The 27,770-nt window shown below is 48.9% G+C and overlaps 1 protein-coding gene across 1 annotated transcript in view; it reads right to left on the bottom strand.

Moving 5' to 3' along the window:
- Nucleotides 1-15,408, bottom strand: part of ZMYND8 (zinc finger MYND-type containing 8) — a 166,205-nt gene extending 150,797 nt beyond the window's left edge. The window contains exon 1 of the mRNA XM_058433169.1: nt 15,295-15,408. Coding sequence (XP_058289152.1) covers nt 15,295-15,305 — 11 coding nt within the window. The 5' untranslated portion in view covers nt 15,306-15,408. The remainder of the gene's footprint in view (nt 1-15,294) is intronic.
- Nucleotides 15,409-27,770: the final 12,362 nt, after the last annotated feature.

Below are 27,770 nucleotides of genomic sequence, written 5' to 3'. Positions count from 1 at the left end.
CTGGCCGGGAATCTCATATCAAACAGGCTCAGGAACGAGCTGGGAATCGAAACTCACTGTACTGCAGTGCAGGACCCAGGCTTTATAAAAACGGACAGGATGTTGCTGCTGTTACAGTTTTAGGCTGCTGAGGCCAAGCTGCAGGGAGGGACAGCTCCATGGCCACCCAACCTGACAAAGCTCCAGCGCTCAGGACAGCAGGCCTGGGCCTCACCAGAAGGGAGGGGCCTGCTCTTCCTGGAGGTAGAAAGCTGCATGGGGAGACCAAATGGGAGGAGGCGAGAGGTGGAGGCCACAGTGAAGCAGTGCGTGCTCGCCCTCCTAGCTGTGTGGGCAGCGGCCCTCCACCACCATCCCATATGGAATGCTGTTTGTTTCTGCGGGTGCTGCTTTGAGGGGAACAAACAGGACTGTGGGGTTGGTGGCAGATCTCCCATGCAGCTAAGTCCACGAACCAATGAGGAAATAAAATATGCCGCTGGTGTGCGTGGTGGATTTTAACCTGGGATTAAAGCTTGTTGCATAAGCAGCTACAGCATCCTCCCCGCCTCCCTCCCTCTCTCTGATCACTTGATCACTTGAAATGTTTTCTGGGGCAAAGAGCAGGAAGCTGCTGGCTTATTCTGGCAGCTCTGCTCTGTTTGAGGAATGCTGTTGGCATTCGGGTAGGTCTGAGGTTATCTGGAAAACAGCAATTCGGCTGGGGACAGACACAAAAGTATGGTGGCAGATGGAATCCTGGGAGGAACACAGATTGAAAAGAAAGCCTGGGGCAGGCCTATGAAGGGCTGGTCCTGGGCTTGATGGAATGTGGCTGATAAGCAGGATATAAAACCAAATGTTGCCGGTCTCAATCTAGAAATCCATTCAGCAGCTCCTCTTAAAGTCCTACTGCAGTGAGTATCCCAGCAGCTACTTCTAAATTAGTGCTTTACATAGACTGATTCCTGAAGTAGGTGGCATTGTTAGAAATCTGGAACTAAGCCCAGAGAGGTGAAGTGAGCTGCCCAAGGTCACACAGCTAGGAAGTGCCAGAGATCAGACGTCCATCCCAGTTAGCACTTCACATCCCTGAACTCTGTACCTTCACCTGCCTCTAAAGAAAGAAGCAAAAGCAAAGCCGAACCAAGCACAGCAGAAACAATGAGGCTGAAACCTACGAACAGCAACCGCATAATCTGTGTTTTCTTTTAGGAGGTAGATCGGTTTTTTGCTTTTCTGTTTTTTGATGCAGTGTGTTGCTCTGTCGCCCAGGCTGGAGTGCAGTGGTGTCATCACAACTCAGCGCTGCAACCTGAAGAAGACCAACCCTTTTGAGGTGGGTTTTCAGTACTGACTGATGGCGCTGAAGGAAACTTTTAGATTAGACTCATTCAAATGCCCCTCATTACAGATTGAGGCCCAGAGGAAGCGACCCGCTCCCTCCCAACCTCCAGCAAGATGCAAGATGTCAAGGGGGAACACTTTGCCATCTCTAAAATTAGGCTTTTATATTCCATGAAACCAGTGGTTCTCAACCATGGGGGGTTTTGCCCTCCAGGGGACATTTGGCAATGCCTGGAGACGTGTGGGTTGTCACAGCTAGGGAGGTTGTATTACTGGTATCTAGTGGGTAGAGGCCAGGGATGATGCAAAACATCCCATAGTACACAGGACCAACCCCCCACAACGAGGAAGTATCTGATCCAAAATGTCCAAGGTTGGGAAACCCTGGCTTTAAGCCCTTTAAGGAAAGGGAAGAAAACGGTCCAATCATTCTGCCTCTGGCTAGAAAAGCCAGCACAGGCCTAAGCAAGCAGGTTCCTTGGTGATATTAATAAGCAACGAGCTAATAAAAATAGATCAAAATGTGTCTCTCTTAATATTCGCAGGGTACAGAGAGGATTGGGGTACAGAATCAGGCTGTAGGAAGCCAGGCAGAGTGTCACAGTAACAACACTGGTCTTGAGGGAGAGGAAGGGCTGGCCCCAGCTCCCTTCCCCCAGCACCTTATGAGCTGAGGCCTGGCCTCCCTGAAATGGCTCGCCCGTTCCGCTGGCCTCCAGCCAGGCGAGCAGCGGCAGGAGCGGCCCCACAAGCTGCATCCCGAGATAGCCTGTTCGGCTGCCTACGAAAATAAGCACACTTGCAGTTATCAGCCTCCAGCTACAGCAGGCCTCTCTGACCGTTACGCGAAATGGACAGGATTGAGGCAGGGAAGTGTTTTAAATATCTTGTTTTGTTTTGTTCCTTTCTGGCCAATTAGAACCAAGGCCAACTTCGGGCATGGTGACAGAAGGGCTCACCTTCAGGGCCCGGAGCTGACTGCATCATGTTACAGCCACAAAGAGGCAGATAGGAGCCTCCCTCCCTTGGAGAAGATGCCTACTAGGCGACGGGTGTGGGGTTTTTTTGTTTTGTTTTGTTTTTTTACCTCTTTCTAGGAGGGACTGGTAGGATTAGGCAAATGGAGGGAGGGAAAACAAAAAGGGCTAGGGGAAAGGGCAGGGGGTGGATGACCGCGCCTCATCAGGCAGATGGCCACAGTACGGGTGGGGCGCTGAGCAAGGGATGCAGGAACAGAAGGAAAATGAAAGGCAGGAAAATTCAGGCCCTACTCTTTTTTCTTCCTAGCAATTACTTTTATGGGCAGAAGACTATAGATTCATTCGCTCTGTTTCTCCCTCCAACTAGACCAGTGGTTTTGCCCCCACAAGGGGACATTTAGCAATGTCTAGGGACATTTTGGGTTGTCTCCATTTTGGGTTGTAAGATCTTTCAGGGAAGTGGGGAGTGCTACTGGCATCTAGTGCTGCTAAACATCCTACAACGCACAGGACAAGACCCCACAGCAGAGAATTAGCCAGCCTCAAATGTCAATAGTGCAGAGGCTGAGAAGCTGTGCACCAGGCTGAGCGCTTCACCAGGCAAGGAAGGACCTTGTCTGAATTCTTCACCATCATGCCCTCAAGAGTTGAACACAGCACTTGACATATATTAGAGCTCAGTAGAACACCATCTCCCATCCGGATGGTTGCAAGAATCTTACCTGAGCTCTCTGCTTCTGCCCTTGCAAATGCTTGTACACATGCACTCACACACACATACACACACACCGTACCACCCAGGCTGCCAGTGATCCTTTTATTTTTTTTCTCTCCTTTTTTTTTTGAGACAAAGTCTCTCTCTGTCGCCCAGGCTAGAGTGCAGTGGCACAATCTCAGCTCACTGCAACCTCCATATCCCAGGATCGTGCAATTCTCCTGCCTCAGCCTCCTGAGTAGCTGGGATTATAGGCACCCGCCACCACACCCAGCTAATCTTTTTGTGTCTTTAGTAGAGACGGGAGTTTCATCATGTTGTCCAGGATGGTCTCGATATCCTGACCTCGTGATCCGCCTGCCTTGGCCTCCCAAAGTGCTGGGATTACAGGCGTGAGCCACTGTGCCCAGCCACTTATTTATTTTATTTTTTTTTTTCTGAGACACAGTCTCACTCTGTCGCCCAGGCTGGAGTGCAGTGGCGTCATCTCAGCTCACTGCAACATCTGCCTCCTGGATTCAAGTGATTCTGCTGCCTCAGCCTCCCGAGTAGCTAGGATTACAGGTTCAAACAACAACGCCCGGCTAATTTTTTTTTTTTTTTTTTTTGCATTTTTAGTAGAGATGGGGTTTCAAATTTCACCATGTTGGCCAGGCTGGTCAGGAACTCCTAAACTCAAGTGATCTGCCCGCCTTGGCCTCCCAAAGTGCTGGGATTACAAGCGTGAACCACCGTTCCCGGCCTGCCAGTGATCCTTTCAAAACACAAGTCAGCTCCTGTCCTTCCTCTGCTCAAAATCCATCAATGACTCCTATTTCTCAGTAACAGCCCAAGTCCAGAAAATGGCCCACCAGCCTCCCCGATGGCGCTGTGCCCTTCTGATCTCCGACCATCTCCCTCCACCCTCCTGTGGCTCACTCTGTTCTGGCCACTCCGATCATCCACCTGTTCTTTCCATTCTCTAACTTGTTCTCTCCTCCTTGGAGCCGTGGTACTTGATCTTCTCCTCTGACCCTTCCTACAATCAATGGATCTGCCCACTTCCCCAAACCACCCAGCAGCTAGCCATTTCCTCCACGGGGTCTCAACCTGTCTGCATCTTCCCTCCTGCTTCTGAAAGGATTCCCCAAAGCCGACAAGGCCTCTCCTCTGCGGCACCCTCCATCGGATATCTTCCCCTCTGAGCCCTGGCTTAACAACTAGCCCCATTTCTCTTGCACCTGTAACCTTTTTCCTCTCTCTTCCCCACGTCAAGAAGCACAACTGTGCAGTGATTGAGTGTGTGGTTGCTGGTGCCACACTCTCTGGGTGTGGATCCCAGCCACCCCACTTGCCAGCTGTGCGGCCTTGCTTGAAGTACTAAATTCTCTGTGCCTTGATTTTCTCATCAGTACGATGGGAACAAAAATAATAAGTACCTGGAATCATTGAATAAATCATCTCTACCAAGAGCTTGCAGCAACGCTACACAGAGTCAGCACTCATTTAGTTGCTGTTACTATTTCCCTCTTGGCTCACTCTTATTTTATTTATTTATTTTTTTTGGAGATGGAGTCTCGCTGTGTCGCCCAGGCTGGAGTGCAGTGGCGCAACTTCAGCTCACTGCAACCTCCACCTCCTGCGTTCAAGGGATTCTCCTGCCTCAGTCTCAAGAGTAGCTGGGATTACAGGCGCGTGCCACCACGCCGGGCTAATTTTTGTATTTATAGTAGAGGCGGGGTTTCACCATGTTGGCCAGGCTAGTCTCGAACTCCTGGCTCAAGTAATCCACCTGCCTCAGCCTCCCAAAGTGCTGGGATTACAGGTGTCAGCCACTGTGCCAGGCCATCAAATACGATTTTAAACACTTTACATGAACTAACCCATTTATCCTCAAAACTATAAAGCAGGCGCCATTATACTTATAAACCCCACTCCTTTATGAGTAAACTGACATCAGGACTAACGGTCGCATTCTTTTTTTTTTTTTTTTTTTTGAGACGGAGTCTCACCCTGTCACCCAGGTTGGAGTGCAGTGGCATGATCTTGGCTCACTGCAACCTCTGCCTCCCGGGTTCGAGCGATTCTTCTGCCTCAGCCTTCTGAGTAACTGGGATTATAGGTGCGTGCCAGCACATCCGCCTAATTTTTGTATTTTTAGTAGAGACGGAGTTTCACCATGTTGGTCAGGCTGGACCCAAACTCCTGACCTCATGATCTGCCCGCTTCGGCCTCCCAGAGTGCTGGGATTACAGGCATGAGCCATCGCGCCCGGCTTTTTTATTTTTATTTTTTTTTTTTTGAGACGGAGTCTGGCTCTATCGCCCAGGCTGGAGTGCAGTGGCATGATCTCAGCTCACTGCAAACTCCGCCTTCTGGGTTCACGCCATTCTCCTGCCTCAGCCTCCCGGGTAGCTGGGACTACGGGCGCCTGCCACCACACCCGGCTAATTTTTTGTATTTTTAGTAGAGACGGGGTTTCACTGTGTTAGCCAGGATGGTCTCGATCTCCTGACCTCGTGATCCACCCGCCTCGGCCTCCCAAAGTGCTGGGATTACAGGCGTGAGCCACCGCGCCCGGCCTTTTTTTTTTTTTTTTTTAAAGAGAGGGAGTCCTCACTTTGTATCCCAGACTGCAGTGTGATGGCAAGATGACAGCTCACGGCAGCCTCAACCACCTTGGCTCAAGCAATCCTCCCACCTCAGCCTCCTGAGTAGCTGGGGTCACAAGTGTGTGCCACTGCACACAGCTATTTTTTTTTTTAATTTTTTACTAGTTTTTTTGTTTGTTTTTGAGACAGAATCTTGCTCTGTCACCAGGCTGGAGTGTGGTGGCGAGATCAGCTCACTACAACCTCTGCTTCCCGGGTTCAAAAGATTCTCCTGCCTCAGCCTCAGCCTCCCAAGCTGGGATTACAGGCACATGCCAACATGCCCGGCTAATTTTTGTATTTTTAGTAGAGACGGGATTTCACCATGTTGGCCAGGATGGTCTCGATCTCTTGACCTTGTGATCCGCCTGCCTCGGCCTCCCAAAGTGCTGGGATTATAGGCATGAGCCACCGCACCCAGACTTAATTTTTTATTTGTAAGAGATGGGGGTCAGGCCAGGCACAGTGGCTCATGCCTGTAATCCCAGCACTTTGGGAGGCCGAGGCAGGCGGATCACCTGAGGTCGGGCGTTCAAGACCAGCCTGACCAACATGGAGAAAGCCTTTCCCTACTAAAAATACAAAATTAGCCAGGCATGGTGGCTCATGCCTGTAATCTCAGCTACTCAAGAGGCTGAGGCAGGAGAATCGCTTGAACCCAGGAGGCGGAGGTTGCTGTGAGCCAAGATTGTGTCATTGCACTCCAGCCTGGGCATCAAGAGTGAAACTCTGTCTCAAAAAAAAAAAAAAGAGAGACAGGGGTCTTGCTATGTGGTCTGGGCAGGTCTCAAACTCCTGGGCTCAAATGATCCTCCCACCTCAGCCTCCCAAAATGCTAGAATTACAGATATGAGCCACAGTGCCTGCCCGTTTATCTGCTTTAGATAGTGTGGGCAGGAGGTGGGGAGACCCTTCAAGGAGGCTGTGACATTGGAGCTGAAGAACATAGAACCTTCCTGGTGGAGGGAACAGGAAGTATGAAGGCTCTAAGTTGGGCTGAGCTTGGCAGCTTGATGTTTCAGAGGAACAAAAAATGGCCAGGTATGGCTACACCAAATAAGGTGCAAAGAGGCTGGGTCCCATGGCTCAATCCTGTAATCCCAGTGCTTTGGGAGGCTGAGGTGAGCAGATTGCTTGAGCCCAGGAGTTCGAGACCAGCCTGGGCAACAAAGCAAGACCATGTCTCTACAAAAAAATAGAAGAAATTAGCCAGGCATGCTAGTGCACACTTGTAGTCCTAGCTGCTCGACAGGTTGAGGTAGGAAAATCACTTGAGTCAAGGAACTCAAGGCTACAGTGAGTGATCATATCACTGCACTCCAGCCTGGGCAACACGGTGAGATTCTGTCTCAAAAAATAAAATAAAATGGCCGGGCTCAGTGGCTCACGCCTGTAATCCCAGCACTTTGGGAGGCCGAGGCGGGCGGGTCACAAGGTCAGGAGATCGAAACCATCCTGGCTAATATGGAGAAACCCCATCTCTACTAAAAATACAAAAGGGTGGTTGTGTTTGGCCGGGCGCGGTGGCTCACACCTGTAATCCCAACACTTTGTGAGGCCGAGGCAGGTAGATCATCTGAGGTCGGGAGTTCAAAACCAGCCTGACCAACATGGAGAAACCCCGTCTCTACTAAAAATACAAAATTAGCCGGGCATGGTGGTGCATGCCTGTAATCCCAGCTACTCAGGAAGGCTGAGGCAGGAGAATTGCTTGAACCCAGGAGGCAGAGGTTGTGGTGAGTCAAGATCGTGCCACTGCACTCCAGCCTGGGCAACAAGAGTGAAACTCAGTCGAAAAAATAAAAAATAGAAATAAAAAATAAATAAAAATCCAAATACAAGAAATTAGCACATGCCTGTAGTCCCAGCTACTCGGGAGGCTGAGGCAGGAGAATCTCTTGAACCCGGGAGGCGGGGATTGCAGTGAGCCAAGATCGCACCAATGCAGATCCTGGGCGACAGAGCGAGATTCTGTCTCAAAATAAATAAATAATAAAATAAAATAATAATAATAATAAGATGCAGAGGACCAGGCCGGGCAGGGTGGCTCACATCTGTAATCCCAGCACTTTAGGAGGCGAGGTTGAGGCAGGCAGATCACATGAGGTCAGGAGTTAGAGAACAGCCTGGTGAACATGGTGAAACCCCGTCTCTACTAAAAATACAAAAATTGGCCAGGTGCGGTGGCTCACACCTGTAATCTCAGCACTTTGGGAGGCCGAGGTGGGTGGATCACGAGGTCAGGAGTTCGAGACCAGCCTGGCCAATATGGTGAATCCTCGTCTTTACTAAAAAATACAAAAAATTAGCTGGGCATGCTGGTGCGTGCCTGTAATCCCAGCTACTCTGGAGGCTGAGGCAGGAGAATCACTTGAACCTGGGAGGAGGAGGCCGCAGTGAGCCGAGGTCACACCATTGCAGTCCAGCCTGGGCAACAGTGCGAGTCTCCTTCTCAAAAAAAAAAAAAAATCAAAAATTAGCCGGGCGTGGTGGTGGGCACTTGTAATCTCAGCTACTCAGGAGGCTGAGGCAGGAGAATTGCTTGAGCCCAGGAGGCAGAGGTTGCAGTGAGCTGAGATCCCGCCATTGCACTCCAGCCTGGGCAACAGAGACTCCGTCTCAAAAAAAAAAAAAAAAAAAATCCAAAGGACCTAAGCATGGAGATAAGCTCAGAGACAAGGTCACCATTCCCTCCACCATCTTTCCATTACTAAGACTCAAAATATTCCACAATGTTCTTTACCTTCCCATTCCCACTCTTCTCCACATCTAATCCACACCATCCCTGAACCCACCCCAAAAGAGAGCCCTATAAAAGGTAGACATGTACACACAAGCTTAAGACGGACTGTGACTCTGCACTGTGTAGCTCCAGAACCCCAAATAATTTCTATAACTCTCTACACCTGATCCTCCACGTATAAAATAGGAATACTACTCTCTATCTCATAGAGTTATATAGTAAATAGAGAAAATGAATTAATAGATATGAAAATACCTCCCATGGGTGGATCACCTGAGGTCAGGAGTTCAAGACCAGCCTGGCCAACATGGCAAAACCCTGTCTTTACTAAAAATACAAAAATTAGCCAGGTGTGGTGGTGGACGCCTGTAATCCCAGCTACTCGGGAGGCTGAGGCAGGAGAATCACTTGAATCCAGGAGGCAAAGGTTGCAGTGAGTTGAGATCACATGCTGCACTCCAGCCTGGGTGACAAAGCGAGACTCTTTCTCAAAACAAACAAAAAAACAAAAAAAACCCAAAAATTAGCCGGGCGTGGTGGTGGGCGCTTGTAATCCCAGCTACTTGGGAGGCTGAGGCAGGAGAATCGTTTGAACCTGGTAGGGGATGGAGGCTGAGGCAGGAGAATCGCTTGAACCTGGTAGGGGATGAAGGCTGCAGTGAGCCAAGATTGCACCATTTCACTCCAGACTGGGTGAAAGAGCGAGATTCTGTCTCAACAAAAAAAGAAAAAGAAAGAAAGAAAAAGAAAAGCCAGGCATAGTGGCTCACGCCTGTAATCCCAGTACCTTGAGAGGCCAAGGGGGGGCGAATCACTTGAGGTCAGGAGTTCGAGACCAGCCTGGCCAACGTGGTGAAAACCCCATCATTACTAAAAATACAAAAATTAGCCAGGCATGGTAGTGCACGCCTGTAGTCCCAGCTACTCAGGAGGCTGAGGCAGGAAGGCAGGAAAATCACTTGAACCCAGGAGGCGGAGGTTGCAGTGAGCCGAGATCGCGCCACTGCACTCCAGCCTGCGTGACAGAGGGAGACTCCATCTCAAAAAAAAAAAAAGAAAAAATAAAATAATTTTGGCTGGGCACAGTGGCTCACACCTGTAATTACAGCATTTTGGGAGGTTAAGGCGGGTGGATCACCTGAGGTCAGGAGTTCGAGACCAGCCTGGGCAACACAGTGAAACCCCATCTCTACTAAAAATGCAAAAAATTAGCTGGACATGGTGGCGGGTGCCTGTAACCCCAGCTACTCGGGAGGCTGAGGCAGGAAGGCAGGAGAAACCCTTGAACCCGGGAGGTGGAGGTTGCAGTGAGCCGAGATGGCACTACTGCACTCCAGCCTGGGTGACAGAGCGAGACTCCGTCTCAAAAAATAAAAATAAAAAAATTATGTGTTGTATTTGCTTTTCAGGGCAGCAATCTTGTCCTTTAGGAACACTTGATAGGAGGGTTCATCTCCAGAGCCTAGAGTAGCTCCCACACAGGGGAGTCTGTTGATTTGAGTGAACGTCAATTCCTGTGGCTCAGTACAAATGCTTTAAAACAATTTGCTTAATACTGGGCACAACAGGCTTAATGTGGCCTTGCTAAGTTCCTGGAGTGACTTCTATGGGCTTTAGCCTCCTCCTGCTGCCACCACTGCCTCCACCGCCCTCCTCGTTGTCATGATGACATCTCCTCCTCCTCCTCTTTATCTTGGAAGAGTGGCTTGCACTTATTGAGGTGCCATGTGCCAGGCACTGTTCCAAACACACTTTACGTATTAATTAATTTAATCCCTCCAACAACCCTGTGAGGCAGGTATGAGGATAACCCCCATTTTACAGGTGAGAAACCTGAGGTGCAGAGAGATCAAGTAATTTACACATCTGAAAAAAGGAAAACATTCATAAGAAAAATGAAACCTCAGCCTACTTGGCCTCTAAAATTTCAGGAAGCTAAAACTATGGAGAAACCAACACTTACAGGCGATCGGGAACCAATTTACCAACAACAGCAGCAAAAAATAGACCAAACACAAACAGAAATTCCAGAGAGGGCAATTCAATCTCAATTCGTCTCGTGTTCTGAGGCCCCCCAAACCTCCCCGTGTTTTCCATCCACCTGGTTCCTCAAGCCCCAGATCTGGACATCACCCTTGACCGCCGCTTGCCCATCTCCCATCCCAAGTCCTGTGGCTTCACCTGAGCGCCTTCCACTGCCGACTGCGGCGGCGTAGCTCCATTCTGCACAGGTGCTCGGCTCCAGAGCCACCATTATCTGCTATCTGGGCTGGAAGGGAACAGCCTCCTCACCCCGACTCTGCTCCCATCCTCCACCCTCAGCAGCTGGAAGGATCTTTTGAAATTTCAATTTGGGCCAGATCACATCCCCATCCCCCAACCCCCACCTCTAAAACCCTTCACAGGTTTCCCATTGTTCTCAGGCCAAAGTCTGAAATTCTTCACCAAGCCCTAGGGGGCCTGTAGGATTCCCTTCTCCAGCTTTTGCTCAGGGTCTGAGCTCCAGCCAGCTTCAAAGACTGAGTGAGTTTGCCTGGGTTCAAATCTTGGCTCTGCCTTTCACTCACTGTGCCACCGCATGTGTAACTTAACCTCTCTGGGCCTCTAAAGCGGGGATAATAGCACCTCCTAGAGTGTTGTCAGGATTAAATTAATTCATGTAGTAAAAAGTGCTCACTTAGCACAGCATCTGGCACCCAGTTAGCTATTGCTATTGTTATTGCTATCAGGTAACTCCTACTCATCCTTCAAAACCCAACACAAAATTCATTTCTTCAGGACAGCCTTCCCAGACTCATTTCCCAAAAAAATCAGATCCTAGGCTGGGCACAGTGGCTCACGCTAGTAATCCCAGCACTTTAGGAGGCCGAGGTGGGTGATCACCTGAGGTCAGGAGTTCAGGACCAGCCTGGCCAACATGGTGAAACCCCATCTCTACTAAAAAATACAAAAATTAGCCGGGTGTGGTGGCGGGCGCTTGTAATCCCAGCTACTCTGGAGGCTGAGACAGGAGAATTGCTTAAACCTGGGAGGCGGAGATTGCAGTGAGCGAGATCGCGCCACTGCACTCCAGCCTGAGCGACAAGAGCAAAACTCTGTCTCAAAAAAAAAAAATCAGATCCTCCAGTTATATGGTGTCCTCATAGTGCCCATGACAATCATAATTTAATACTTTATACATGTTTAATCACTGGGTACAAATTTTTTTTTTTTTTTTTTTTTTGAGACAGAGTCTTGCTCTGTCTCCCAAGCTGGAGTTCAGTGGCGCGATCTCGGCTCACTGCAACCTCCATCCTGGGTTCAAGCAATTCTCCCACCTCAGCCTCCTGAGTAGCCGGGACTACAGGCACACACCACCATACCCAACTAATTTTTGTATTTTTTGTAGAGACGGGGTTTCGCCACTTGCTCAGGCTGGTCTTGAAGTTCTGGGCTCAAGCAATCCACCTGCCTTGAACTCTCAAAGTGCTGGGATTACAGATGTGAGCCACTGCGCTGGGCAAGTATAAATTCCTATGATCGAGTTCTTACTTACTGTCTGTTTTGTTCAATTCTGTATCACTCTGGCACATAGTAGGTGCTCAAAAATAATTTGGTGAATATTGAACAAGAGAGTAGCTGAATGAATCAGCTGCAGAGAAGCCCAAATCCCCAATTTTCAAGTTAAATAATTAGAAAAATCGGCTTTTGGCTAGGCACGGTGGCTCACACCTGTAATCCCAGCACTGTGGGAGGCCGAGGCGGGCGGATCACGAGGTCAGGAGATCGAGACCATCTTGGCTAACACGGTGAAACCTCGTCTCTACTAAAAATACAAAAAAAATTTGCCAGGCGTGGTGGCGGGCGCGTATAGTCCCAGTTACTCGGGAGGCTGAGGCAGGAGAATGGTGTGAACCCGGAGGCGGAGCTTGCAGTGAGCCGAGATTGTGCCACTGCACTGCTCTCCAGCCTGGGCGACAGAGGAGACTCTGTCTCAAAAAAAAAAAAAAAAAAAAAAAAAAAAAAGAAAAATCGGCTTTTAATGAGGGTGCAGGAAAACTGAAGCCCACTGGGGGTAACTGGGTTACAAAAGGAAGCTGCAGTGATTCCAATGTAAAGCAAAACTGAGAGCGTGGCCCAGAGGGCTGCAGTGCAGGGGCTAGGTTAGCCTAAGAGCTGACTACTTGGTATTCACAGCAAGCAGCTCAAACAAAGAGAGAGGAGAGGGACGAATTCCATGGGGAGCTGAAGGCCAAAGGCCCGAAGCTGAAGGCAGAAGTGGTGGATTACCCTGGGGGCGGGAGGCTTCCAGCTGCAGAAATTGCCCAGATTCTAGGAATCCATCCCACCTTTGCCCCTGCTCACTGCTCTCTTACATGAATTGCCTGCCCTCAACACCGGCTCACCAGCCTCCGGAACAGTGACTCACTCCAATGCCTCTCGTCCCGGCTACAGCCCAGGCCTCCACCAGCCTGATGTCAGAACCTCTGTAGGGTGGCCAGGTCTAGCAAATACAAATACAGGATGCCCAGTTCGGTTTGAATTTCAGATAAATAAGGAATCTTTTTTTTAGTATAAGTACATCCTGTATCAATCTGGCACCTCTAACTCTCTGGTTCCATCAAACTCTCCCCAGCAATGTCCTTTCACAGTTACCTTTCTGCTGCTCAGAGTCTTGAGCCTCCTAGGAAGATAAACTGGCCCCCTTTGACCTCTGGGTAAGGGAGAAACCAACGCCAGCCAAATAGGGTGGGGGAAGGACCCCCCCGCCACCGCCAAAAAAAAAAAAAAAAAAGCAGGCACAGCGGCTGAAGCCTGTAATCCCAGTGCTTTGGGAGGCTGACTTGGAAGGATCCTTGAGGCTAGGAGTTTGAGACCAGCCTGAGCAACACAGCACGATCTCTTCTCTATGAAAAATTTTAAAAATTAACTGGGCTTGGTGGTGCACACCTGTAGTCCCAGCTACTCAGGAGGCAGAGGCAAGAGGATTGCTTGAGCCCAGGAGTTCAAGGCTGCAGTAAGCTATGATCATGGCACTGCACTCCAGCCTGGGTGACAGAGCAAAACCGCATCTGAGAAAAAAAGGAAAAATAAATGACCCACCCAGTTCTTAGCACAGAATACACTCTCCATAAAAAGCAACTTCGTACAGCCATCCTCTACTCTACGGTCACCTAGGGGCCTCTCGCAAGTCCTTGTGAGATACATGGCATGGATGGCTGAACCCTTTTCTTTTTTTTCTTTTTTTTTTTTTTTTGAGACGGCGTCTTGCTCTGTCGCCCAGGCTGGAGTGCAATGGCGTGATCTCGGCTCACTGCAACCTCCGCCTCCTGGGTTCAAGCGATTCTCCTGCCTCAGCCTCCCGAGTAGCTGGGACTACAGGCGCCCACCACCACGCTCAGCTAATTTTTATACTTTTAATAGAGATGGGGTTTCAACATGTTAGCCAGGATGGTCTCTATCTCTTGACCTTGTGATCCGCCCGCCTCGGCCTCCCAAAGTGCTGCGATTACAGGCATGAGCCACCACGCCCGACTGTCTGAACCCTTTTCGCAGAGGGGGAAACCTGAGGGCCTGCTAATTGGTGGAAGGGCCAAGAAGAAAAGTCCTACTCTTTAGGATTCTGCTGCTAAAGCTCTGCTTGAGTCTGTCAGATGTGAATATGCAGGAAACTATAAGCCACATGAGGGCAGGTTACCTGTGGCTTCACCAATGGACTCCTGGATCCCAGCACAGTGCCCCAGCCCTTAGCAGGTGCTCTGGAAATAACTGCAGAGCAGCTGAGCATGATGGCTCATGCCTGTAATCCCAGCACTTCGGGAGGCCGAGAGGGGCGGATCACTTGAGGTCAGGAGTTCGAGACCAGCCCGGCCTTCATGGGAAAACCTCATCTCCACTAAAAACACAAAAGTTAGCCCAGCGTGGTGGTGGGTGCCTGTAATCCCAGCTACTCAGGAGGCTGAGGAAGAAGAATCGCTTGAACCCAGGAGGCAGAGGTTGCGGTGAGCCGAGATCACACCACTGCACCCTAGCCTGGGTGACAGAGTGAAACTCTGTCTCATAAAAAGAAAAAAGAAATACAGAAATAATTGCAGAGCAAAATACAAATCCACCAGAGTCTCCACGACGACCTGATAATAGAGCACACGCTTGTGGTCAGGCCCCTTCTCTCAATCTCTCTCTCTCTCTCTCTGTCTCTCTCCCCTGCACTCCTCCGCCCTGCCCCATGTTCTGGATCTTGAACCCAGGTCTGTCTTTCTGTGCTGTCTCCGTAGCCCCGACTACATGGCTACATGGTGGGGAGAAGGAGAGGATGAAGCTTAAGGCAGATTTCTGGCTTTTCTCCCCAAATGAAGCAAAATAACAAATGTAGCTTCAAAAGGAAAGCAGCATGATCATGGAAATGTCAAAACAGCCACGTTCTTTTCTAGCCAGGCAGAAGAGACTTTATAGAACCTGACTCAACACAGTTGCATTCAGCATTCCTTAAACACCTAGCATAAGCTCCCCTTTACTGGCAAATTGCCCTGAAACAATTAGAAGGTAAAAGAATTCCCAGAAGAAAAGGATTTTCTAGGGCCTTTGAAGAGATGTGTTGACTCTAACCCAAACAACCCTCTGAGAACATGGAGCCACTTGGTTAACTCTCTTTGAGAGTTGTCCAACAGGTAAAGCAGGGGCGTCCACCAGTATCTGTTTTTAATTGCTTCTGTCTTTACCCAAAGTCAGAAATGAACATTGGGATTTGACTGATGAGTTATTTTCCATTTCTTACTTATGTTTTCTTTATTCAGTTATAGGGACAGGGTGGCCATGGGGATGGTGAGGGAAGTTTGGACTTCCAGACCATTTTGATCAGGACCTATACTCTTTATAAATGGGAAGTGATTTCAGGCATCAATAGACTGGTCAGGTTCTCACCTTTGGTGCATCTCCCCACGGTCAATGCCAGCCCAGTCATGGATCTCGATCTGATCAGCAGACTTTTCTCCATAGACTTTCCCTAACACCTGAAGAGATACTTCAGCTGCAATGTCACCTCCTCAGAGAGGCCTTCCTTGATTGCCTAATCTAGAGGAAATTCCCACCCAGCCCTGCCCAGCAGTCACCCTCTATGAGGTTACCTGTTGTATTGTCCTATGAGGACTCCTGACTATCAACTATCACACCCTGTTGCTTTATTATTATTATTATTTTAAATTTATTTATTTTGAGACTGAGTCTCACTCTATCGCCCAGGCTGGAGTGCAGTGGTGCAATCTTGGCTCCCTGCAACCCCATCTCCTAGGTCCAACTAATTCTCCTGCCTCAACCTCTGAGTAGCTGGGACTACAGGCACGTGCCACCATGCCCGGCTAATTTTTGTATTTTTAGTAGAGATGGGGTTTTGCCATGTTGGCCAGTCTGGTCTTGAACTCCTGACCTCAGGTGTTCCACCGGCCTCAGACTCCCAAAGTGCTGGGACTACAGGCATGAGCCACTGTGCCCAGTCTTATTTTTTTGAGACAGAATATCACTTTGTCACCCACACTGGTGTGCAGTGGCACGATGTCAGCTCACTGCAATCTCCGCCTCCTGGATTCAAGTGGTTGTCCTGCTTGAGCTTCCTGAATAGCTGGGATTACTGACCTATGGCACTGCATCCGGCTAATTTTTGTATTTTTAGTAGAGACAGGGTTTCCCCATGATGGCCCAGGCTGGTCTCGAACTCCTGGCCTCAAGTGATCCGCCCGCCTCAGCCTCTCAGAGTGCTGGGATTACAGGCACGAGCCACCACACCTGACCTGTTGCTTTATTTTTGACTTGTTGGTCTCTTGGTCTCTGCAACCAAGATGATCGATGTCATCCGGCTGTCAGCAGCATGACCACAGGGCCTTGTCTGGCTTCTTCACTGTGGATTCCCAGCCTCAAGAAGGCAACCAGGCCCATGTGTAGCCACTGAGTCAGAGCCTTTAACAAAAAGGATAAAGAAGAAGAACAATAATAATAATGACTTATATTAACTGTTTGCTAATTGAATCCTTACAGCTCTGTGACATAGTAGGTACATTGATTTTGCCACTTTGCACTTGCTGTTCCCTTTGCCCGGAACACTCTTCCCAGGTGTTTGCAGGACTTTTCTCTCCATGCAGGTCTCTGCTCAAATATCACCAACTCAGAGAGGCCTTTCCTGACCCCCTCCCTAAAGGAGTGCCCAGCATCACTCCCTAATCCCATATCCTGTGGTTAAGGATTTCATTGTGTCCCTTCTAAAAAGATATGTTAAAGTCTTACCGCCCAGTACCCAAGGATGTGACTTTATGTAGAAATGGGATTTTTTTTTTTTTTTTTTTTTTGAGACGGAGTCTGGCTCTGTCACCCAGGCTGGAGTGCAGTGGTGCGATCTCGCTCACTGCAACCTCCGCCTCCCAGGTTTAAGCAATTTCTCCTGTCTCAGCCTCCAGAGTAGCTGGGATTACAAGCGCCCGCCACCACACCCAACTAATTTTTTGTATTTTTAATAGAGATGGGGTTTCACTGTGTTAGCCAGGATGGTCTTGATCTCCTGACCTCGTGATCCACCCACCTCGGCCTCCCAAAGTGCTGGGATTACAGGTGTGAGCCACCACGTCTGGCCTGAAATAGGATCTTTACAGAAGTAATCCAGTTAAAATGGGGTCATTAAGGTGGGCCCTAATCCAATATGACTGCTGTCCTTATAAAATGAAGAAATCTGAGGCCAGGTACAGTGGTTCACACCTATAATCCCGCCACTTTGGGAAGCCGAAGCAGGTGGATCACCTGAGGTCATGAGTTTGAGACCAGCCTGGCCAACATGGCGAAACCCCATCTCTACTAAAAATACAAAAATTAGCTGGGTGTGGTGGTACATGCCTGTAATTCCAGCTATTTAGGAGGGTGAGGCACGAGAATTACTTGTACCTGGGAGGCAGAAGTTATGTGAGCCGAGATCACACCACTGCACTCCAGCCTGGGCAACAGAGTGAGACTCCGCCTCAAAAAAAAAAAAAAAAAAAAAAAAGAAATAGTAGGATCTTTACAGAGGTAATCAAATTAAAATGGGACCATTAGAGTGGGCCCTAATCCAATATGACTGAAGTTCCTATAAAAAGAAGAAATCTCTGCCGGGTGCGGTGGCTCAAGCCTGTAATCCCAGCACTTTGGGAGGCCAAGGCGGGCGGGTCAGGAGGTCAGGAAGTGAGGAGATCGAGACCATCCTGGCTAACATGGTGAAACCCCGTCTCTACTAAAAATACAAAAAATTAGCCAGGCGTAGTGGCGGACGCCTGTAGTCCCAGCTACTTGGGAGGCTGAGGCAGGAGAATGGCGTGAACCTGGGAGGCGGAGCTTGCAGTGAGCCGAGATCGCACCACTGCAGTCCAGTCTGGGAAACAGAGCGAGACTCCGTCTCAAAAAAAAAAAAAAAAGAAATCTGAGACTGGGTGCGGTGGCTCACGTAGCACTTGGGAGACTGAGGCGGGCGGATCACTTGAGCCCTGTAGTCTGAGATCAGCCCGGCCAACATGGTGAAACCCTGTCTCTATAAAAAACACAAAAATTAGCCGGGTGTGGTGGCACACAGCTCCTCAAGAGCTGAAGAGGGAGGATCACTTAAGCACAGGAGGTCGAGGCTGCAGTGAGCTGTGATGGTGTCATTGCATTCCAGCCTGGGTGACAGAGTAAGACCCTGCTGCCAAAAAAAAAAAAAAGAAGAAGAAGAAGAAATCTGGGCTAGGCACAGTGGCTCATGCCTGTAATCCCAGCACTTTGAGAGGCTGAGGTAGGAGGATCTCTCAAGCCCAGAAGTTCAAGACTAGCCTGGGCAACATAGCAGGACCCTGCCTGTTTGAAAAAATTTTTTTTTAATTATCAGGGGTTGTGTGCCTGTAGTCCCAGGTACCTGGGAAGCTGAGGCAGGAGGACCACTTGAGCCAAGTTGAGGTTGCAATCCAGCCTTGGTGACAGTGAGACCTTGTCTCAAAACAAAAAAGAAGAAAAAATCTGGACACATGGCCAGGCATTGGTGGCTGTCCCCTGTAATCTCAGCACTTTGGGAGGCCAAGGCGGGCAGATCACCTGAGGCTGAGAGTTTGAGACCAGCCTGACCAATATGGTAAAGCCCCATCTCTACTAAAAATACAAAAATTAGCCGGGCTGTAGTGGCGTGTGCCTGTAATCCCAGCTACTTGAGAGGCTGAAGTAGGAGAATTGCTTGAACCCGGGAGGCGGAGGTTGCGCTGAGCCGAGATTGCACCACTGCACTCCAGCCTGGGTAAAAGAGCAAGACCCTGTGTAAAAAAAAAAAAAAAAAAAAAAGAAAAAGAAAAAAGAAAAAGAGAAAGAAAGGAAGGAAGGAAAGAAAAAAAAGAAAAGAAAAGAAAATAAATCTGGCTTGGGAGGCCGAGGCGGGAGGATCACGAGGTCAGGAGATCAAGACCATCCTGGCTAACATGGTGAAACCCCATCTCTAATAAAAATACAAAAAAATTAGCCAGGCGTGGTGGTAGGCACCTGTAGTCCCAGCTACTCGGGAGGCTGAAGCAGGAGAATGATGTGAACCCAGGAGGCAGAGCTTGCAGTGAGCCGAGATTGTGCCACTGCACTGCACTCCAGCCTGGGCAACAGAGCGAGACTCCGTCTCAAAAAAAAAAAGAAAAGAAAAGAAATCTGGACACAGATGAGGGGCACGGTGGCTCATGCCTGTAATCCCAGCACTTTGGGAGGCCGAGGTGGGCGGATCACGAGGTCAGGAGATCGAGACCATCCTGGCTAACATGGTGAAACTCCGCCTCTACTAAAAATACAAAAAATTAGCCGGACATGGTGGCGGGTGCCTGTAGTCCCCGCTACATAGGAGGCTAAGGCAGGAGAATAGCGTGAACCCGGGAGGCGGAGCTTGCAGTGAGCCGAGATTGTGCCACTGCACTCCAGCCTGGGTGACAGAGCAAGACTCCGTCTCAAAAAAAAAAAGAAATCTGGATACAAAGACAGACACAGACGGAAGATGATGTGAAGACAGAGGATTGGAGCAATGCATCTACAAGCCAAGACATGCCGGAAATTGCCAGCAACCACCTGAAGCTAATTGGAAGAGGTAAGGAGGACTGTCCCCTACAGGTTTCAGAGGAAGCATGTCCCTGCCCACACCTCGATTTGAGACTTGTAGCCTCCAGAACTGTGAGACAATATATTTCTGTAGTTTTAAGCCACTCAGTTGTGCTGCTTTGTTTCGACAGTCCTAGGAAACGGACACACTTGCTTTATTTTTCTTTATTGCTCTGATAGCCAACTGCCACTGCACACATTTATTTGCCTGCTTATTCCCTGCACCCAGGATGGAATGCAGGTCTCTTGAGGCTGAGGTCTCATGTTCATATGTTCATGCATCTGTTACAAGAGCTGGCATTTACTCCTTCCTTCAGGAACTATTCATTTGAGTGCTTACTATGCCAGGCCCTGCCTTCTTTTTTTTTTTTTTTTTTTTTTTCCACTTTGTTGCCCAGGCTGGAGTCCAGTGGTGCGATCTCAGCTTACTGCAACTTCCACCTCCCGAGTTCAAGCAATTCTCATGCCTCAGCCTCCTGAGTACCTGGGACTACAGGCATGTGCCACCACACCCGGCTAATTTTTTGTATTTTAGTAGAGACGGGATTTCACCATGTGGCCCAGGCTGATCTCAAACTCCTGACCTCAGGCAATCCACCCGCCTCGGCCTCCCAAAGTGCTGGGATTACAGACAGAGTGAGCCACTGTGCCCTGCCAAGCCTTGGCTTTTTGAAGCTTACATTCTAGTAAGAAGAGACCGGTAATAAACAATAAATAGATAATAAATAAGGACAATAAGTAAATAATAAACAATAAATAGGAACAACAAAATAGGTAGTGTGTTAAATGGTGATGAGTGCTATGGAAAAAAATATAGCAGCAAGGGAGATGGTGGGGGTTGGGGTGGGCAACAGTGGTCATCAGTGTAGACAGAGGCCTCACCAAGGAGGTGACAGCTGAGCCTGAATAAGATCAAGGAGGAGGCGTGGGGATTTTGGGGGAGAGCAGTACAGGTTGAACAGGGGTTCCCAGAAAGAGCGATTTTGCCCTCCAGGGGACATTTGTCTGGAAATACTAGGGAGTTGCTCCTGGCATCCAGCAGGTAGAGGCCAGGGATGCTGCTAACCATCCTGCAATGCACAGAACAACCCCATAACAAAGAATGGCCCAGCCGGCTGGGCACGGTGGCTCATGCCTGTAATCCCAGCACTTTGGGAGGCTGAGGCCGGCAGATCACGAGGTCGGGAGTTCGAGACCAGCCTGGCCAACATGGTGAAACCCTGTCTCTACTAAAAATACACAAATTAGCTGGGAATGGTGGCATGCGCCTGTAATCTCAGCTACTCAGGAGGCTGAGGCAGGAGAATTGCTTGAACCCGGGAGGCAGAGGTTGCAGTGAACCAAGATTGTGCCACTGGACTCCAGCCTGGGCAACAGAGCAAGATTCTGTCGCAAAAAAAAAAAAAAAGAAGAAGAAGAAGAATGGCCCAGCCACAAACGTCGGCAGCAGTGAGGTTGAGAAGCCTTAAGGGAGAGGGAAGAGGAAGCCCTTGGCCTCGGAGTGCCCTGCAGGGACCAGGTGTCGGGGGAATAGCAAGGTGATCACTGCTGAGATGTTTCACTCTCTGGGAGGCCACGGTGGTGGGGAAGGTTAGAGGGTACTGAGGAAACAGAAATATGTCGCAGGCCATTTTAAGAAGTTCAGTTTTTACTCTAAATAAGACCAGAAATCACTGGAGACTTTCCGCAGATAAGATTTTCCACAGGCTGACAAGTTCCACAAAGATCACTCTGGTCATGGGGTTGCAAATCGACTGAAGGGGGCCATGGCAGATGTAGGGAGACCAGTGGGGATGGTTGGAATGTTCCAGGCCTGCGATGCAGGTGGCTCAGAGCAGGGTGAAGGAGGACAGCAAGGCAAGATTCTGGATCTACTTGGGAAATGTAGTCGGCAGGGTTTGTGGAGTGTGGGAGGGAGGAAGAGGAGGCATGGATGACTTCAAGATCTTTGTTGTTGTTGTTGTTCTTTTGTTTGTTTGTTTGTTTTTGAGAAAAGATCTCGCTCTGTTGCCCAGGCTGGAGTGCAGTGGCACGATCACAGCTTACTGCAACCTCCACCTCCCGGTTTCCAGCGATTCCCCTGCCTCAGCCTCCGGAGTAGCTGAGATTACAGGTGCACGCCACCACACCTGGCTAATTTTTGTATTTTTAATGGAGATGGGATTTCACCATGTTGACCAGGCTGATCTCAAACTCCTGACCTCAAGTGATCCACCTGCCTCCCAAAGTGTTGGGATTACAGACGTGAGCCACCGCAACCGCGACTTGTTTGTTTTGTTTCCAGGCTGGTGTGCAGTGGCGCCATCATGGTTCACTGCAGTCTCTACCTGAGCTCAGGTGATCCTCCCATCTCAGTCTCCTCAGTAGCTAGGACCACAAGCACACACCGCTATGCCCAGCTAATATTTTGAATTTTCTGTAGAGACAGGGTCTTGCTATGTTTCCTAGGCTAGTCTCAAGCTCCTGGGCTCAAGTGATCCCCCCTACCTTAGCCTTCCAAAGTGCTGGGACTTCAATATCTTCTGACCTGAGCTGCTAGGGGGCTGGAGTTGGTGCGGGCTGAGATGGGGACAGCAGTGGGAGGAACAGGCTGGGGGAGGATGAATGCGGGGGTGAGCTATTAGTCATCCAAGTGGAGATGTCACGGAGGCAGTTGGATGATGGAGTGCAGGGGAAGTTTGGGCTGGAAGTATAAATGTGGGAGGCATCAGCATCTAGATGGAATTTAAAGCCATGACGCATATGGGCTGAGATCACCTAGGACTGTGGGTGATGGGAAAGAATCGGGTCCAATGGCCAGTCCCTGATGCTCTCCACAGCTTGGACAGTTGGCTGTGAGAATGAACCAACAAAGATGACAGCCAGGCGCAGTGGCTCATGCCTGTAATACTTTGGGAGGCCGAGGTGGGCAGATCACCTGAGGTCAGGAGTTCAAGACCAGCCTGGCCAACATGGCAAAACCCCATCTCTACTAAAAAATACAAAAATTATCTGGGTGTGGTTGCGGGAACCTGTAATCCCAGCTACTTGGGAGGCTGAGGCAGGGAGAATTGCTTGAATCTGGGAGGTGGAATTTGTAGTCAGCTGAGATCTCACCACTGCACTCCAGCCTGGGTGAAAGAGCCAGATGTTGTTTCAAAAAATAAATAAAGAAAAAAAAGAAAAAGAAAATTGCTCCTTCAAGCCACATAACAGGAGCAGAGAAGGAAAGGTGGGTCGAAGCCCAGCTTGGGCATTTTCCAGGTGTGACCTTGGACAAGTTCCTGCCTTCCCCAGTTACCCCATGACACTGCTGTCAAGGATAGAGGAGATCATGAAAAGTGAAGAGCCTCTCAGCTTTGTAAACTGTGAAGTGCCTTCTAAGGATCGGGGGTGATTGCCAACTGAGCATTTCTATAACACCCCCACTGAAATAAAAGCTCAAGGTCGCACAGCTTCTGCTGACATCATTCAGCAGAGAACAGATGCAGAATTTCCAACCTTTCAAGAGCTGTGCACCCTGTTAGCTTGAGGGCCAAGACCTTACCACTTCCTGACCAAGACATAATGCATATAGCATATTAATCTGAAAAAAATTCTAGGAAATAGAAAAACATGCATGTAGTAAAGAATTAAAATGGCATAGAAATGTATCCATGGGGCTGGGCGTGGTGGCTCACGCCTGTAATTCCAGCACTTTGGGAGGCTGAGGTGGGCAGATCATGAGGTCAGGAGTTTGAGACCAGCCTGGCCAACATGGTGAAACCCTGTCTCTACTAAAAATACAAAAAATTAGCCGGGCATGATGGCAGGCACCTATAATCCCAGCTACTTGGGAGGCTGAGGCAGGAGGATCTTTTGAAGCTGGGAGGTGGAGGTTGCAGTGAGCTGAGAGCAAGCCATTGAACTCCAGCCTGGGCGACAGAGCAAGACTCCGTCTCAAGGAAAAAAAAAAAAAATTAGCCGGGCGTGATGGTGGGCGCCTGTAATCCCAGCTACTTGTGAGGCTGAGGCAGGAGAATCGCTTTAACCTGAGAGGCAGAGGTTGCTGTGAGCCGAGATTGCGCCATTGCACTCCAGCCTGGGCAACAAGAGTGAAACTCTGTCTCGAAAAAAAAAAAAAAAGAAATTTATCCGTGGAAAAACGAAGTCTCCGTCCCACTATGATCCTCTGATACTCTCCCCAGAATCAGAATCAATTACTATTACCAGGTAGCAGAAATAACCCGTGCATGCAAAAGCACAGTACCTTGCCTTTCCTGGTTTTGTTGACACAAATACTGGCATACCGTGCACACTGTTCTGCTCTTTGCTTTTTTGCAGTCATCAGTATATCTTGGAGAATTGCTTGGTATCAATTCACATAGAGCTGTTTTATTGTTTTTAAGTGTCTGTGGAGTTGTATCCACCAAGCAGCTGCATCATCATTTATTTAACCATCTCCTATTGATGGACATTTGGATTGCTTCCAGTCTTTGGCTATTATGAGCAATGCAACAATACATCTCCTAATTTATCTGTCTTAGGCAAGGATTATCTATAGGAAAAATTCCTAGAAGTGGAATTGCTGGGTCAATAGGTCTCTGTATATTAAAGCATTGGTGTAAGTATATGTAAGGGTATCTCTGTGTTTAAAGTTTTATAGGATGGCCACATGACTGATGTGCAGGCTTCTTGACTATGTATGGAGAAGAGAAGGTGTGTGAAGGTAATTTTTTTTTTGAGATAGAGTCTCACTCTGTCACCCAGGTTGGAGTGCAATAGCACAATCTCAGCTCACTGCAACCTCCGTCTCCCAGGTTCAAGTGATTCTCTCACCTCTGCCTCTGGAGTAGCTGGGACTACAGGCGTGTGCCACCACGCCCAGCTAATTTTCCTATTTTTAGTAGAGACAGGGTTTCACCATGTTGGCCAGGCTAGTCTTGAACTCCTGACCTCAAGTGGTCTGCCTGCCTCGGCCTCCCAAAGTGCTGGGATTGCAGGCATGAGCCACCGTGCCCTGCCGTGAAAGCAATTTTTTAGGAGCTCCATTTCGTGTGTGTTGGGTGGGACATTTTGGGTAACAATGTCTCAGAACTGACATCTCAGGGAAACTTTGGAGAGGAAGTCTCCAGCCTGGGACTGGGTATTCCAAGGAATAGGTGCCCCTCCCTTTGATAGAATTGGGGTCAGCCTGCTGTGAAGACGGGAGGAAGGACAGGATTTAATCATTCATTAGTAGAAAAGATATTTATCAAATTCATAGGGTTCTAGCTCAGGGTTCAGCCCTTAGAGCATGCAAAAGGATAGTCCTCAAAAACCTAGAGCCCATTCATTCTTGAGAGATCTGAGAAAAGGGAAACAAACAAACAAACAAACAAAACCTAGAGCCCAGTGGAAGAAGAAAACTCAAGCTGAAGTCAAATCTCTATAAAGAATTAAATTTGGTCGGGGTGGTGGCTCACACCGGTAATCTCAGCACCTTGGGAGGCCGAGGCGGGTGGATTACCTGAAGTCAGGAGTTCAAGACCAGCCTAACCAACATGGTGAAACCCCATCTCTACTAAAAATACAAAAAAATTAGCCGGGTGTGGTGGTGCACGCCTGTAATCCCAGCTACCAGGGAGGCTGAAGCAGGAGAATCACTTGAACCTGGGAAGTGGAGGTTGCAGTGAGCAGAGATTTTGCCACTGCACTCCAGAGTGGGCAACAAGAGTGAAAACTCCATCTAAAATAAATAAATAAATGAATTAAATTGCAGGCCGGGCATGGTAGCTCACACTTAAAATCCCAGCACTTTGGCAGGCTGATGCAAGAGGATCACTTGAGCCCAGGAGTTGAAGACCAGCCTGGGTAACATGATAAAACCACATCTCAATTTAAAAAAAGCAGAGAGAAGGCCGGGCGCGGTGGCTCACGCTTGTAATCCCAGCACTTTGGGAGGCCGAGGCGGGCGGATCACGAGGTCAGGAGATTGAGACCACAGTGAAACCCCGTCTCTACTAAAAATACAAAAAATTAGCCGGGCGTGGTGGCGGGCGCCTGTAGTCCCAGCTACTCGGAGAGGCTGAGGCAGGAGAATGGCGTGAACCCGGGAGGCGAAGCTTGCAGTGAGCCGAGCCTGGGGACAGAGGAACCCTCAAAAAAAAAAAAAAAAAATATAAAAATTAGCCGGGTGGTGGTGGGGCCTGTATCCCAGTATCAGAGAGAGAGAGATAAAATTAAATTCCAAGCCAGAGAACAGGAAAAATGCTCCTATGCTGACTACTAATGGATAACAGATACAGAATACTGTTTGTTTTTGTTTTTGTTTTTTTTGAAACAGGGTCTTACTCCCACACCCAGGCTAGAGTGCAGTGGTGCAAACACAGCTTGCTCTAGCCTCAACCTCCAGGGGTCAAGCCATCCTCCCAACTCAGCCTCCCAAGTAGCTGAGCCTACAGGCATACACTACCATGCCTAGCTAATATTTTTATTTATTTATTTAATTTTTTTTTTGAGACGGAGTTTCACGCTGTTGCCCAAGCTGGAGTGCAATGGCACAGTCTCGCTCACTGCAACCTCTGCCTCCGTGGGTTTGAGCACTTCTCCTGCCTCAGCCTCCCAAGTAGCTGGGATTACAGACGTGTACCACCACGTCCGGCTAATTTTTTTTTTTTTTTTTTTTTTTTAGTAGAGATGGGGTTTCACCACGTTGGTCAGGCTGATCTTATTTATTTTTTTTTTTTTGAGACGGAGTCTTGCTCTGTCAACCAGGCTGGAGTGCAGTGGCATGATCTCGGCTCACTGCAAGCTCCGCCTCCCGGGTTCACACCATTCTCCTGCCTCAGCCTCCTGAGTAGCTGGGACTACAGGCGCCCACCACCACGCCCAGCTAATTTTTTGTATTTTTAGTAGAGACGGGGTTTCACTGTGTTAGCTAGGATGGTCTCGATCTCCTGACCTTGTGATCCGCCCACCTCGGCCTCTCAATGTGCTGGGATTACAGGCGTTAGCCACTGCACCCAGCCTAATATTTTTATTTATTTATTTATTTATTTATTTATTTATTTATTTGTTTATTTATTTGAGACAGAGTCTCCCTCTATCGCCCAGGCTAGAGTGCAGTGAGGTGATCTTGGCTCACTGCAACCTCCGCCTCCCAGGTTCAAGCGATTCTCCTGCGTCAGCCTCCTGAGTAGCTGGGATTACAGGCACGCGCCACCACACTCAGCTAATTTTTGTATTTTTAGTAGAGACAGGGTTTCACCATATTGGCCAGGCTGGTCTCAAACTCCTGACCTCGTGATCCGCCCACTTCGGCCTCCCAAAGTGTTGGGATTACAGGTGTGAGCCACCGCACCCAGCAATATTTTTATTTTTTATTTTTGTTGTGTAGAGACGATAGAGACGTCTCACTATGTTTCCCAGGCTGGTCCCAAACTCGTGAACTCACATGAGTGGCCTCCCACCATGGCCTCCCAAAGTGCTGGAATTACAGGAATGAACCATCATGCCTGGCCAAACACTATTTGTTTGTTCATTTTGAGATGAAGTCTCATTCTGTTGCTCAGGCTGGAGTGCAGTGGCGCAATCTTGGCTCACTGCAACCTCTGCTTCTGGGTTCAAGCAATTCTCCTGCCTCAGCCTCCTGAGTAGCTGAGATTACAGGCACGTGCCACCATGCCCGGAGTATTTTTGTATTTTTAGTAGGGATGGGGTTTTGCCATGTTGTCCAGGCTGGTCTCAAACTCCTGACCGCAAATGATCTGCCTGCCTCAGTCTCCCAAAGTGCTGGGGTTACAGGCGTGAGCCACCGTGCCTGGCCCTGGGTTTTTTGTTTTTGTTTTTTACAAGATATTGGATAAGCTTGGATGTCCAAGCTAACAGTAATAGGTAACATTTGTTTTCTCTGGTAGTAACAGGCACTGAGCAAAGTAGTGTCATCTCATGTAAATGTCAGAACAACCCCCGAGACTGGAGTAATTGTCTCCATCCACAGGTGAGGAAACTGAAGCTCAGAGGGGCTCATCCAGTGTCCCCCTGCAGGCAAACAGCCAAATCAGGATGTGAGCGCTGTTCTTTCTGATACCAAAGCCCACTTGAAATGCTTCCTGGAACTGGTCAGACTCCAGCTGGGAAGACAGAACAGACTTAGAAAATCAGAATGTACAAGAAGGTCACTGCCAGGAAGGGAACACTCAAGTGATCAGACTCCAGGGGGTGGATATATTTTTCAGCCAAATGCCTGAGAGTCTACAGGCTACAAGACAGATTAAATTGAAAACATTATGCTAAGTGAAATAAGCCAGACACAAAAGGACAAATACTGTATGATTCCACTTACATGAGGT

This window comes from Hylobates moloch, unplaced genomic scaffold (assembly GCF_009828535.3).
Source record: "Hylobates moloch isolate HMO894 unplaced genomic scaffold, HMol_V3 SCAFFOLD_21, whole genome shotgun sequence".
In the NCBI taxonomy this organism is placed as follows: domain Eukaryota; kingdom Metazoa; phylum Chordata; class Mammalia; order Primates; family Hylobatidae; genus Hylobates; species Hylobates moloch.
Note: the sequence above shows the minus strand (reverse complement) of the source record. Positions and strands in the feature narration are given on the sequence as shown.